The sequence below is a fragment of the Phasianus colchicus genome, chromosome 6 (assembly GCF_987193195.1).
Source record: "Phasianus colchicus chromosome 6, bPhaCol1.hap1.1, whole genome shotgun sequence".
Classification (NCBI taxonomy): Eukaryota; Metazoa; Chordata; class Aves; order Galliformes; family Phasianidae; genus Phasianus; species Phasianus colchicus.
The window spans coordinates 37,208,742-37,222,416 of NC_143441.1; the positions used below are offsets into that span (position 1 = coordinate 37,208,742).

Genomic DNA, 13,675 nt, shown 5'->3' on the forward strand with positions numbered 1-13,675 from the left:
TAACACTTATCTGAGCTTACGAGCTTCTTTAGATTGTGGAGTTAGTTTTAGAATGGCAATTCCGAAAATTCTTTTGATTACAGTTTTAATTGGATTCATTAACGACAACTGAGCTTTTAAATTATTTTCCTGTTTGCTACATCTTCTGCACTTCTGTTAAAGAAGCCTGAAAACTACATTCTGTAAAATTAAAGCATTACAGGCATTTTCCCACTAGAAACTAGGTTAATGCACAGAGCAGAGAAGAGCTGTTAAATAGTCACAACTTTTCATCTGTACTGATCTGGGTTGGATGCGAAAGGTTTGTATCCTATTAACAATCTCCTGAGCTAACCAGACCCTTAAATGTGATTACAAGGATCACACATCTAAGACCTTCAAAATGGGTTACAGAGCTCTTTTGATCAACTAAAGAAAATATCTGGCAAAGCTGAGGGCTGATGCTGAGAAATCTATGCATTCAATAAATAACTTTTGGACATGCTTGGTAATTCACTTCGGTGGATGCTATTTATGATCAAAGGAATAATAAGACAAACTCCGTGGTGGTTTTCCTAGAGGATATTTACTCAGGTGTCACAGGAAGTATTGTTTATCTGTAATAAACACCAAAAGGGGAGGAGTTCCTCATATTTACTCCAGGCAGTGCTCAGTGAAGCAGTCAGAGAGGTCAAAAAGCAGTTCCCCAGAGAGGTAAGTTAGTTCTTTAATTCTTGTAATGGTAGTCTCTCTTACGCTAACTGAACGTTCTTGTCTATTTTATTAAGTTATCATTTATGTATCTACTGATCATTCTGTGTGTCACTTGTTATTTACATGTGTACATAATTAGTCATCAAAAGACCTCTCCATATTCGGGACAATATGAGAGGCTCAATTATATTTAAAAAAAGAAAAGAAAATAGATCAAAAGAGCCACAAGCCATCTATGGCTTTGGGTCACACAAGCCATCTATGGCTGAGCTCTGCCCAGAATTCAGGGCCCGGCAGGAGGAGGACCTTCTTTAGTAAAGGATCCTTAGCACCCAGCATCCTGACTTTACTTGCGAGCAGTAAAAACATTCATTATACAGGAAATGTTTTATTAAATTAATTATATTCCTAATTTGATGCCTTAGTCACAAGAACATCTTTGTGTTGTTGTTATTAGAAGCTTCTAAGAGCCTAGAATTTTGATTTATTGGTTCTAGAGTAAAAAAGGCCAGCTTGACTAATGCATGCTATTGGTCTATTTTATTTTATAAACAGTAAGGTGTATTCTGTAAGCAATTGTATAGTGTGATCTAATGTTGAAGATGCCTGATGCTTTCATATTGCTATTCGTATTGTTTCTGTATTTCCCACATATTATGTTGAAAACGGTTTCCAAACTTACCCCCAAAATAATTCTAATGAAGTTGAAAATTATGTTTTCAAGGAAAGGAAAGAATCTGAAACCAATCTGACTGTGATCTGCTAAAATGTCTGCTAAAATGACAGTGTATCATGGATGCTTTCTCATAGCATTAAGCACAACTTAACCTCACACTAGGTACAGCTCAAGATGATCCCATTTAATCTAACTTCTAATACACAACTAGATATTGCCAATACATAATACTTGCCTTTAATTATTTAATGTCATTTTGGAGAACACAAAATGCAAGCCTGTATTTATTTGGGAACTCTGAATTCTCATCTGGAAGGCTTCTTAGAGAAAAGCAAAGCCACTAGTTTTGTGGAGAAATAAAAAAGAGGCAAAAGCCAAGGCACAGTGAGATGAAGAAAGGAGGAGAGCATGAAGGAGTGAAGAAAACTTGTAAAGGGAAAGGATAAGTGTTGATAAGCTGTGTGACACTGAACATCATTAATCACTTCATGCCCAAGTTTTCCAGTACAAGCAGTGTCTATTTTACATGAACATTGCCAGTCACTAAGGGTTGACACTCTCTGTTAGTGTGAACAGTGCCCAACTTTATAGGCGTGAGATTGGATGTGACTTTTGCTGGTCTAAACTAGGAATGGGCTGTCATTACTTACGTATCATTTAGGATAATCAGATAAATAAAAAAGTTCCAAAATAACTTTTGGAAGTTTCTCAGCAATTAATTAATGCAGAAGACCAACTGTGTGTGACACTTCAATCTGAGTGGATTTTTTGTCTTTGAGGCCCCTTTGACAGAGGAAGTGCTTCCAGGGAGCTGAGGGGCAGTAACCTCAGCATATGGATATTGAGCAGCAATGTTCACTATGGGCAGGTTTTGTTTTCAGCCAGTACTGCCTGAAGTAAAAGAGGACATATGGGCAGTTCACTGACATTATTCATTTTTCTGGCTCCTAAAACTGCATCTGAGCATGCATCTTCTAACTCCTAACCTCTTGATGCATGGAGGGATGTGCACTGTCCTTTTTTTTCTCTCTCTTTTCCCAATGGATGCTTTCACAATAAAGGCCCTATTCTGATAGCGTTCCCACCCCAATCAGTAAAATGACATTGTAAAACTAGGAAGTTATTTTTTTTATTTTCATACGCTCTCAGCCAGAGTGAAGATGAAAGGTTGTGCAGACTGAGCAGTCAGCAATTAATAATTGGCAATTGCACCTTAAACTTTCCCTCATAAATTTCTGCCTGCATAAGACTGAGCACACGCTAAAAATGATAGCAATTTTCACACACAGTAGTAAAGAAGCAGTGCTTTAAGGCCTCTTGTTACAGATATCTTGCTTTGGATGTTTAGCTCTGGGGTTTGAGAATAAAGGTGTTTCCATTGATTACTTTCCCGAAGTAGGGAATATGGCTCCTTGTTGATGTGATTTCTCTGATGCCTAGGGTGAGACTAGCAGCCTTTTCCAATACTGATACATTGACACGGCAAGGCCAACCAGGGACTACATTGTCTCTGCTCTTATAAAGATGGAGCAGCTTGAAAGCTCTGAATCAAGTTCCCACTGTCAGAGCTGTCTGAAAACAACCAACCAGTGCAAATGTTATTAGAAAAATTGAAGGAGGGAAACTAACTGTAACAGCACAAGCGTCCTGTGAAGTTGCACCTTCCCTGCTGTTGACAAGGGAAAGGAGAAGCTGTTGAGCTTCTGAGTTTGGTGTCTTCATTGGTGGACATGGCAGGATTCCTCCAAAGCAAACAGCAACAGCAGTCAAAAACTGGCTTATGGATCACAAAAAAGCTATAAAACATCGGTCACTTCCTAACTTTTGAGAACTTTGTCACTCTCCCCCTCTACCGGTGCACTGCTATCACGTGCTCACGTCGCTGTAGCAATTAACAAGGTTAGCTCAGCGCACACAACTGACCACCGTTACTCTCAGTGGACTACCTGAGCCCATTAGGTCCTACGGCATAGCGAGGCCGTCAGCAGATCCAGCGCTACAGCGAGCGCTTCGCCCCTACCCATTTGCAGAGCTGACGGCTGCCGGGCGCAGCCTGCCGAGCGGCTCAGAGCCTGGAGGCTGTGGCCCCAACCGGGACGCGGTCAGGCGGGGGTCCTGGCTGCTAGCGGGCCCGATGCACCGCGGCACGCCCGGGTGCGGAGCCCCTCCGTGAGGGGGCCGGGCCGCTCCCCGCCCGGGGCGGGCCGAGTGCCGTCGGCTTTGCCGGCATTGTGGTGGATTATCGGGGCAAACCGCTCATCCGCCGCTGACCCTGAGGCGGCACTGCGGCGGGGCCGGGGCAGCGAGGAGGAGGAGGAGGAGGGCGAAGCCGAGGCAGGGCTGCCGGAGGTGGTGCTACCCCAGCTCCCTCGGCGGGGACCGGACGCGGCGCTGCGGGTAACCCCCGGTCCTCGGCACAGGAGCGGCGGGCGGGGCAGGAGGGGGCCGGGGCCGCTGTGTAACGCCGCTCCGGGGGAGCTGCCCCGCCCCGCTGCGGGCCCTGACATGGCGGCACGGTACCCGCTGCCGGGACGGGGCGGGCTGTGCCGTGCCGCGGTGAGCCCGGCGCGGGGCTGGGCTGGGCTGCTTTGCTCTTAGAAGTTCTGGGGAGTAGGCAGTGAGCGTCAGCACACCGTGTGGATTTCTTACGGTCTTTATTGTGTTCGAAGGGGAAAATTAAGTGATGCTTTAGCTTTGAAAACAGAGTTTTCTGCTAATTTGTATTGATCTAGTGTGTAGCCATTGAAAAATTACTCTCATTCCTTGCGATGCATTTGTTGTAGGAGCCGCAGGATGAACTGGGTATGGTTCAGTTTGTGATCGCTCATGTCAGCGCATTACTTCTGCTGGCATGCAGTCCGAATGCAATTTGATAACAACACCATTCCCCCGTCTGTTATGAATCTTGTTTTCCTAACAGCGAGGCCCCTGCATAAATACATTCTGTTGGATGACAATTGCCATGAAAATCTTTAGTTCTCATTTATTTTCAGAATAACAAAGCTTTTAAAATTGGCTGCGTAGTGCAATGATTAAATTCAGCATTTTGTTTCCCCGTTCTTTCTGTACACTCTTCTTATAACTGATGGCTACCTTTAAAAAGTTGGAATTGTGTGCTGACTGCGTGTTTGAGCTCTTAAGGATGGTCACCCAGTGGTAAGTGTGGAATCAGAATTGAATGCTTACAAATCTGGTCAGTTTTGTACCCTGTTTCTTTAAAAAAACCTCCTCTGATGGACCTTCAAGAGAGCTGTAAACCTTAGTGCATGTTAGGACCACTGGCTTTAATAAGAATGGGAATCAGAACATCCTGAGTTGGAAGGAGCCCACAAGGACCATTGAGTCTGACCCCTGGCTTCACACATGACCACCCAAAATCAAACCCTGTTTCTGAAAGCGTTGTCCAAACGCTCCTTTAATTCCAGCACCCCGTTCCATGCCCACCGCCCTCTGGTGCAGAACCATTCCCTGACCCCAGCTGCCCTCCCCTGACACAGCTCCATGCCGTTCCCTCGGGCCCTGTCGCTGTCACACAGAGCAGAGCTCGGCGCTGCCCTCCATTCCCTGTGAGGAGCTTGTCTTCCAACCTTTAACCATGTTCATAGTCCTCTTCTGAATACTCTTTAATGTCTTTCTTAAAATGTGGTGCTCAAACTGCACCCAGTTCTGCAGCTGAGGCCACACAGAGCAGAGCAGACAACCCTCCCTCACCTTCTGGCAGTGCTGGGCCTGGTGCACCCCAGGGCACTTTGGCTGCCAGGGCACGCTGCTGACTCACATTCACCTTGCCATCAACCAGAACCCCCAGATTTCTTTCCTCAGGGCTGCTTTCCAGACTTTCATCCTCCACTCTGTATACGTAATACAGGGTTGCCCCATCCCACGTGCAGAATCGACAGCTTGCTTTTGTAAAGCTTCATGGGGTTAAGTGGAAGGGAAGAAAACCAGGGTGGAACACAACACTAATGTAAAAATGCTCCAGCAGTGCCCTCTGAGAGCTTTCAGAGAGTGAGCAGGGCTGGCCAGTTCAGTCTACTGCAAGTCAAATGTCAAGATAGCTGAATGATAATCAGCAGATGAAATGTCAGTGTGGACACCCAATATGCATTTATCAATAGAAGGAGATCAGGTACCAACACATGCACAGTGCTGTTTCTCTACTGCGTGTAGAAGTTTTACTAAGGTCATGGATAACAGAGGCATCAAGTTTCTCTGAAGGTTGTCTTGCTTTGATGGGAAGATGTTGCTGGATAGCAGTCTGCAGAAAGAATAGTATTTATTAGAAACAGCAGAAGAATCTATCTGACTCTTCAGAGTGAGCACTGGAAGTTGTGCTCAGAAGTAGATCAAATTCTTCCTTGAGCAGCCCTAACATTAACATACATGCTTTGAATTGTGCTCAGGAAATACATTGCCTGAAATTAAGCTAAATTATCACCCCTCCAGATGCTGTGAAGCGACAATTTATTTCAACAATAATTTGGTGTTCAATTGTTGAGTTCAAAGATTGCTTGGCAATGTCATTGTACAGTCTTGCATCTTCTGTACATTGTCAGAAAACATCAAAGACTGGCAGCTTTCAGGGGGTGAGAGGTGGCTAGCTTGTGGTTTTCTTGACTGTAGCATGCAGCTGATCATCTTTTTGTCAGTTCTCAAACTACAACTCTTTGTTTCCATCAGTTAAATAGAATACAATTAATTTCACCTATCATCTACATCTGAAACTGGATCATGGGGTTCCTGTTATAGTTAATGAAGATTTAGCCAGTATAATCAATGGAGTCTGGGGAGCAAGTCTTCTTGTGCTAAGATTGTTGACAACCAGATCAGGTGAATCAATTTTTGATAGTTTTGACCAGGTCCAAAATGGGATTTTAGTTAGGTGAAACCCAACTATTTTGTATTTCTTACTTGTGTAAGCACACAGCTGGTTTGTATTCCTCATCTGCCATAGTAGAGGGTAATGACTACTGCAAGGCATCTAGCTTTCTTATCTCTTTAGAGCAGAGATAAAAAGCCTCTTGTCACAAAACTGTCACATCTTAGTATGAAATATGTTTAGATTTCAGTCTGTTGAAAAGATGGACTTACATTTATTTTTTCAAATAATGAATAAATAAAAATAATATTTATCTCTGAATAGTAAAAACTATTATCAAAATCCACAAAATTGATGGCATTGCTTAATAAAGCAGCAGTCAAAGCTTTTTTACTACAACTCAGCTTGTTGTTATGATGTTATTTTTTTCCCCTCTGGAAAGTTTTTTTTCAGCTAGCAATTTATCAGTTCTGGGGAAATACTGTAGACTGTATAAAACAGAAAAGTAGTGAGCAAACTGAGAATAATAAGTAGTGAGTCAAAGAGAGTAATTTGGGTAGACACGTGGATTATCCAAAACATATAAAATCATGCAAAAATGTGTGAGGTTCATTAGTTTCAAAATCAAGTTGTTGTCTTAAGAGTACTCAGCTTTTGACAAAAGAATTAAAAAAAATAAATCCTCAAAGTGAGCTTAGATTTAACTGTAGTTCCCGTTCATGTATTTGTTATCCTGAGCAAAATTGGAGGCTGAGTATCCCACTGAATTAAGTGGGGAAAATATTGGGCTTGCAGGAGCCCAAACTTAGCCTTTGAATGTCAGATGACATGGTGTGCTGTGTAAGTGACATTTTACAGCTACATTTATACTAATGTCCACTATACATTTATACTAATTCAAGATCTGAGCTGCAATCTACGTTCATGGTTGAGCAATCAAATAATTTGGCCATTTATCTAGAAAGCATTAGGCTTGGTGAATAGTATATTGTAGCATCACACTCTTAATTTGTCTTAGAAACTCTGTGCAGGAACCATTAACTTCCTTACTTAAAATGTTTTGTCTGTGTAGGCATGAACTCATGAAGTAAGAGAAAGGTGCTGCAGGATTTTATTGCGCTATTGCATCAAGTATTCCAAGGCTGCGCTGTGTGTGGTGTTCAGTACCAGACCAAAGTAGTGTTTGCAATGAGAGTAAAATGGACAAAAAAAACCAAGACAGATCAAAGACCACCTCAGATGTTGTATTTTGAATTGAATCAGTGAGGCGGTGGTTCTTATTTTCAAGGCCAGTAAACAGAAAATTTTTGGTAGCCTGTAGACAATATGCTGATGAGATCCTTAAGGTTGTATTCATTTTAGTCATAAACATATGCTTTGTTAATCATCTAAGTACCCCTTGCGGAGAAAAAATGAGGGGATGTGCACCTCTCGTTTTATCAGCTCCTTATGGAACAAATTGATAAGCTTCATCTCAGTGAGATGGAGGCACATTCGGAAACTATTTGGAGGATGGTGGAAAGAAGTTGCAAACTTGCACAGAATGAAACAGTGACAAACTTAGAGGGCTGAACTATGAAAATGGTGTAAGTAGTTGTATGGGAACTGCTGAATCACAGCCTGAATCTCTGATTGATCACCTGAGGCGAGCAATGAGTCAGCCATGGGAGCACAGCTGAAGGCAATTCACCTGTGCTGCAGGAAGGGGTGGAGCCTGGCTGCACCTCTCCTAGAGCCATTTAAGAGCTGACTACCAGTGGGAGAGGATCTCTTCTGGAGATCTCTCCTCTGGAGTTTTGCAGTGAGCCCAGGACATGGTTAAGTATTCTATCTGTTCTCTTTTTGTTATTATAATCTGCTTTGCCAAGCTCCCTTGTTTATTTCATAATTATTTCATAATTATAACATCTTTATATTCATTGATTATACAGTAGTACAAATGTCTGGCTGGGTTGTAGTATTTGTTATGAAATTCAGGCTGCGTTGTGCTTGCAGCCCAGGTTGCAGAAGCAAAGACTATTGCTTATTCCCACTTGACACCATCATCTGTAATGCTCTGTGACCTTTGCCATAAACCCCTCAGCAGTGTAATAAACGTTTCACTGAATTACTGTTGCAGCAGTCTGACTGTCCACAGGAGATAATGCTGGGTTCTTCATGAGGCTGCCACTTTTTGTCTCTTTCCAAACTAGCTAGACACTGAAAAGCAGGAGAATTCAGTGATCTGCCACCTTTGATATGGAATGGAGTGTTCCTGCATGTCTCTAGCATCTGGCCTGAGGTCTCCTGCACTTGTGTGTACTTCTGATACCACAAATGAAACTAAATATCATATAAAGCTGGCTTATTTGACAGAATATCTCCAAGTTTGTTGTTATAAATGTGATAAACACAGTACTGACACCATATCACCCCTGTATTGGTAAACAAAACAAAAAACACTACTATCATCACAAAAAAAAAAAAAAAAAAACAAACCTCATTTCAACCCACAATCAACCAAAAAACCCACCCCAACACTGGCTTGTTGTGGAGCAATCCCCTGAACTGTTTATTTGTTTCTAAAAGCCCTGAATTTTAGTCTCTTTCTGACTATAGGCATTTTCAGGGATTTTCATGGAGGTTTGAGACTATATTCTTAGCTCAGAAGTTTGGATTACATAAGCTGTTTTCAAAGTAAATTTTTAATAGTGATGAGTTTGATAAATTACCCTGTTATTGGAGTATCTAGATATATTCCAGAGACAGTCCTATTTATTGCTGAAATATGAAATTATATCATTATCAACTGTCTCAACTTCACTGAGATGTAATAAAACATTGTTCATTCTGTTCAAGAACCGAACACTCAAAATCATTCTATTTAATATATTTTTAATAACAGAAGTGGAAGCTGAACAACTTATCTGCAGGTGCTTGTTCACTGTAACTTATTCAAGTTGTGATTTTTGAGGCTGCAAATCAAAAGACAAGGGATTATGCTGAGTAATTCTTTTTGAATTATTGAACAGTTGCAGTTATTGAATGTGCCATTGGTAAGTATGTTGTGGCTTTTCTTAAGACAAGAAAAGGTGTAACTGGTCTGATTTGTGGAGGAAAATGCCAGCACATGGCAGTGTCTCCAGCAGCATTTGCTGGTAGCTGATAACACCTGCAGAGCCATATTTCCACAGCCCTCTAATAGTTCTCCTTGTAGCAGCCTCTGCTGTCTTCTGTGTGATTAGCAAGCTAATCAGCCAAGGGTAGAAGAATGGGAAGAATCCTGAACCTCAAGTTCCCCAGGAGACCAAGAAAACTTGTCTGAATGTGCGATATGCCAATACTCATATGGGGTAATTTAAAGAGCTGGAACAGTATATGTTTGTGCAGCAGTCCATTTCAGCTGCCTCGGGGGGGGGGGGGGGGGAGGTTATGTTCTGCATGTATAGTGCAGTGATATGCTTATATGAATAAGCAGATGAATAAAGAAGGATGTCTGGTATGCTGGCAGCCACAGATGAAGTTGAAATTGAAGGCATTGTGTTCATTGTCAAAAAAAGTAGAGTATAGCAGAATTGCTTTGTGTATAAATTTATGTTGTTGACTTGAAAAATCCCCATATAATTACACTGATACAATACTCTTAAATCAGGCTACAAAATTCTAGAAATAATTATATGAAGATGATTCTTCCTTACTCAGTAAGGCTTGAGTCTCTCCTGTTCTCTGTCTCTTTTGTTTTATTGGTCTTAGCTCTAATGCTGGGAATATGAGGACATCATTTTTAATATATCTGTACTGGGTTAACTGGTAAAGGTGGGGGTTTCTTCTTGTTTGGTTGTTTTGGTTTGGTTTTTAACTCTGTAGGTGTTGTCTAGTAGGTATAAAAGCATGTGGTATTGAATTGTATCCACCACTGACTAGGGCATAGGTGTAATGTTTCCTGTACAGTATGTAAAATAGGTGTCAGGAGTGTACATTTTCCATCACTCTGAATGCTTGCTTGTCAGAAAACCATAACATTGTGGAAAGATCTACTGCTGTTTGGCCTTATGAGTTCTGTACAAAAATTCAGGTGTCCAGAGGATTTTATGTAACCATAGCAGTGAGCTTGATTCCCACTTCCCTGCCCTTTAGAAAAATTCCAGAATGACATTTTAGTTTTGTTATGAGAAAGCTTGTAGTGACTTCACTGAAGCCTCAAATCAGTACAAAAGACCATTTGAATTTCCCTTTATTTGGTACTGTATTGAAAACCTGTATTAAGTGTAGCTTTTCTTGTTTCTTATTCAGTACATGCATGCTTTGTGTAAAATCATTCCATTTTGAGACTGGAATGTATTTCATTTCTTATTTGTAGGAAACTAACTGTGAATGATCATTTATTCACTGAACATGGAAATTTCCCCTTTTTTTCTAGGAGTCATCAACTGAGATGCTTCCGTTGACTGGGAAAACAATAATATTTGATAGTTTTCCCGACCCTTCAGATACCTGGGAAATAATTGAGACTATTGGCAAAGGAACTTATGGAAAAGTTTTCAAGGTATTAAATAAGAAAAATGGCAGCAAAGCAGCAGTCAAAATCTTGGATCCTGTTCATGTAAGTTACTTAAATTGCTTGGGTTTTTTTCCTTACCTAGAAGAAAGTTAGGAGTCCTAGCTTCTTGTATTTTTGTGTTCCTTTTCCTCTTTTCTGCACACTAGTGATAAAGTTATGTATTTTTAAGTACCTTAGATGTACCTTCAGACATCTATTTTGAGTCTGTGCTTTCAGCTTGGTGACATGCTAGGAGTGACACTTTAAAAAATAAAGCTGCACACTTTATTACTATTGTTATTGTTGGTTCTGCATTTTCAGAATGTGTCAGATTATGTCGATATCACAGGAGGATCCAACTTTTCTTATAGAAAATGCGAAAGCAGAAGATCCTACCCACCGGGTGATCATGGTTTTGTATTCCATAGCTGACATTTGGGCAGCAGATAAATGTTCTGTAGGGAGAATGTTAGTAGTCAGGTTCGTAAAGTTGGGCTTGTTGACTTCAGTGGTACAGTATGTGGTGTGGGATCTTTCTTGAGAACGCTAACCTGTGAAAGAAGGACAAGAAGCCGTTCGTTTTCCAGGTGGCTCCTTTGAGCTTATCTTTTGCACTCTCAAGATATTGTTACAGTTTCTATCAGGATGGTAGGTCTCAGGTAGCAGATGCTGCTCTGTGGTTTGTTCTGAATCTGCAACGTGAATACAAGCTACAGTAGCAGCAAGAGACCGTGTTTCTCCTTCTAACTGCATTCTGGCTCTATGACCTATATCTTACACTTCCACATGAAACAAGTGCTTCCATTATGCAATTCTCTGGGCAGCTGGAGAAGAGCACATCCTGCTGTGTGAAACACTGCAGTTCTGGAACTGTACAGACACGCAGGGTTCTGTCTACCCCTACATATCAATTTCAGAATAATGTTCCTGTGGCCTTTAAGTCCATAAAAAAGCATGACAGTAAATTTTTACAAACTTGTGATTTTGTTTCTTGATGATCTGCTTCAGATCAGTGTGCTTTCAAAGAAGCAAAAGGAGGCTCATCTCAGTGCAGTACCATCTACTTCTCCTAAAGTAAACAAAAGAACCTTGCAAAGGCCAAGCGAAAGGGACCTTGGTGAATTCAAATGTATTGGAAACTCTCAGACTTCCCACAAACAGAGAATGTCCAACTGGAAAACACTGAGAAATTTGTTTTTCAGCACATCATGATATTATTCAGCATTTACTTCTATTAGAATTCTAGTTTTGCTGTAAAACTAGATTTTAGTTCTATCAAATTTTCTCATGGATTTTTTTGTTACCTATAATTAAAGATGTGTTTTTCAGTGTGAGCTGAGGGTACTGATATATAGAGGAGAGAGAATAGTGCATCAAAGTGCAGGACTTGAACTCTTGATTTAATTTATTCTTTTTATGTTAAGAATAGCATTCTTCTTTTTCCCCTCCTATTTACAGGAGGTCTGAAGTATTTGCTGTACCTCCATGTTAGTACTAAAATGGCAATCCAATACTAGAAACAGTGAGAGGTATAAACTAGTGCTTTTTGTTTAAACTGAAAGTATTATTAATGGCTGCAGAGGGAGCCATTGCAATGAAGAAAAAAGTACTTTATCTATTTTCTTTAAATTTTACAATTTTTTTCTTTAAAGACAATTTCAGAGTAGTGCAGCATAAGAAGTGGACTGAAGAATAGAGCAGAAAAAATGTGCTTTTTATATTACTCAGCTTAACTTATTTCCAAACTGAACTAAGAAACAGTGTTATCATAGGTGACATGAAACTGAACTAAACATTCCATGTTTAGTCCTTAGAGCTTTCTGATTTCTTTATGTTGAATAACAGCTCAGATTTTTGGAAGTGAAGTTACAAAGTGAAGGTGTTGAAATGATAATATACAAAGATGGAATTGAGAACAATTTTAGCCTTGTCCTTAGGGCTATAAGAAAGCACTGTTGTACATTAAGACGCTTAGCTGTTATTTTACATCTAAGTTTACACAAAATTATTCCCTTTGCTATTTCTATATCCCTTTGGCTATGTTTCATGCAGGTAAATATGTTAAATTTAACAAAAATATCAAGTTCTATTCTTTCATAAAATGCAGAGGAAGATTTTTGTATGCACAGAATTAATATTCTATTCATTTCATTCTCTTCATTTCTCCTCATAATGGTAAAAGTCTCATAAAATCTCAGTACCCCTTAGGAGTCAGAAATCTCTACTAAATCCTTCTTTTCTTTTTAATTCACCATGTTTTATGTTGTGCGGATGGGAAAATTCACTTTATCTCTCTTTTTTTGAAAGAGAGGAGAAAAATTCTGCTGCTTTTCCAGTTAAAAAAGGAAAAAAAGAAGGGAAAAAAAAGAAAGAAAGAAAAAAAAAAAAAGCTCCTCCTTGTGAGAAGACTTAATCTTATAATCCCAATATAGAAGTTTATAGCCTAATTCCTGAAGATACTGGTGACAGTCTGAGACTAAAAAAAAAAAAAAATAGCCAAAGGCTAATGCGAGGAACTTGGATTTAGTGTTGGAAAGTCCTGCATAAGAAACAAGTGTGCTGACTCCTCCTAGGAACAGGTGTGTTTGGTTGTGAAATAAATGAGGACTGTCCTTCATTAGAACTACAAAGCATCCATTTAGTGGTGGTGAGGAAGTTGAAAGAAGTTTTTGGCTTTTTGTTGGTAGGAAATCACTTCATTTGGATAGTGGAGTTCACAGGTAGCCTTCCTCTACAATTTGTCATCTGCTTCTTTTTGTGTGTGTGTAAATAGCAAAATGTATTAAAAATAAGTTAATTCTGTGAACAGGTATGCTAGCAACATTTGTTCAAGTTTTAAACTATATGGGAGGAAAATGACTTGAGCTGTTTTGCCACTAACTGTGGCACAGATAGACTGCATGTATTCTCAGTATGAGTAAAGCAATATGATAGTATCTCTCAGTGAGCTCTTTCAGTGCATAGATGG

The 13,675-nt window shown here is 40.3% G+C and overlaps 1 protein-coding gene across 1 annotated transcript in view; it reads left to right on the forward strand.

Annotated features, from left to right (window-relative positions):
- The first annotated feature begins 7,963 nt into the window (after positions 1–7,963).
- The window catches only part of MYO3A (myosin IIIA), a 97,859-nt gene continuing 92,147 nt past the window's right edge, over positions 7,964–13,675 (forward strand). The window contains exons 1-2 of the mRNA XM_090142985.1: positions 7,964–8,005; positions 10,588–10,770. Coding sequence (XP_089999111.1) covers positions 8,003–8,005; positions 10,588–10,770 — 186 coding nt within the window. The 5' untranslated portion in view covers positions 7,964–8,002. The remainder of the gene's footprint in view (positions 8,006–10,587; positions 10,771–13,675) is intronic.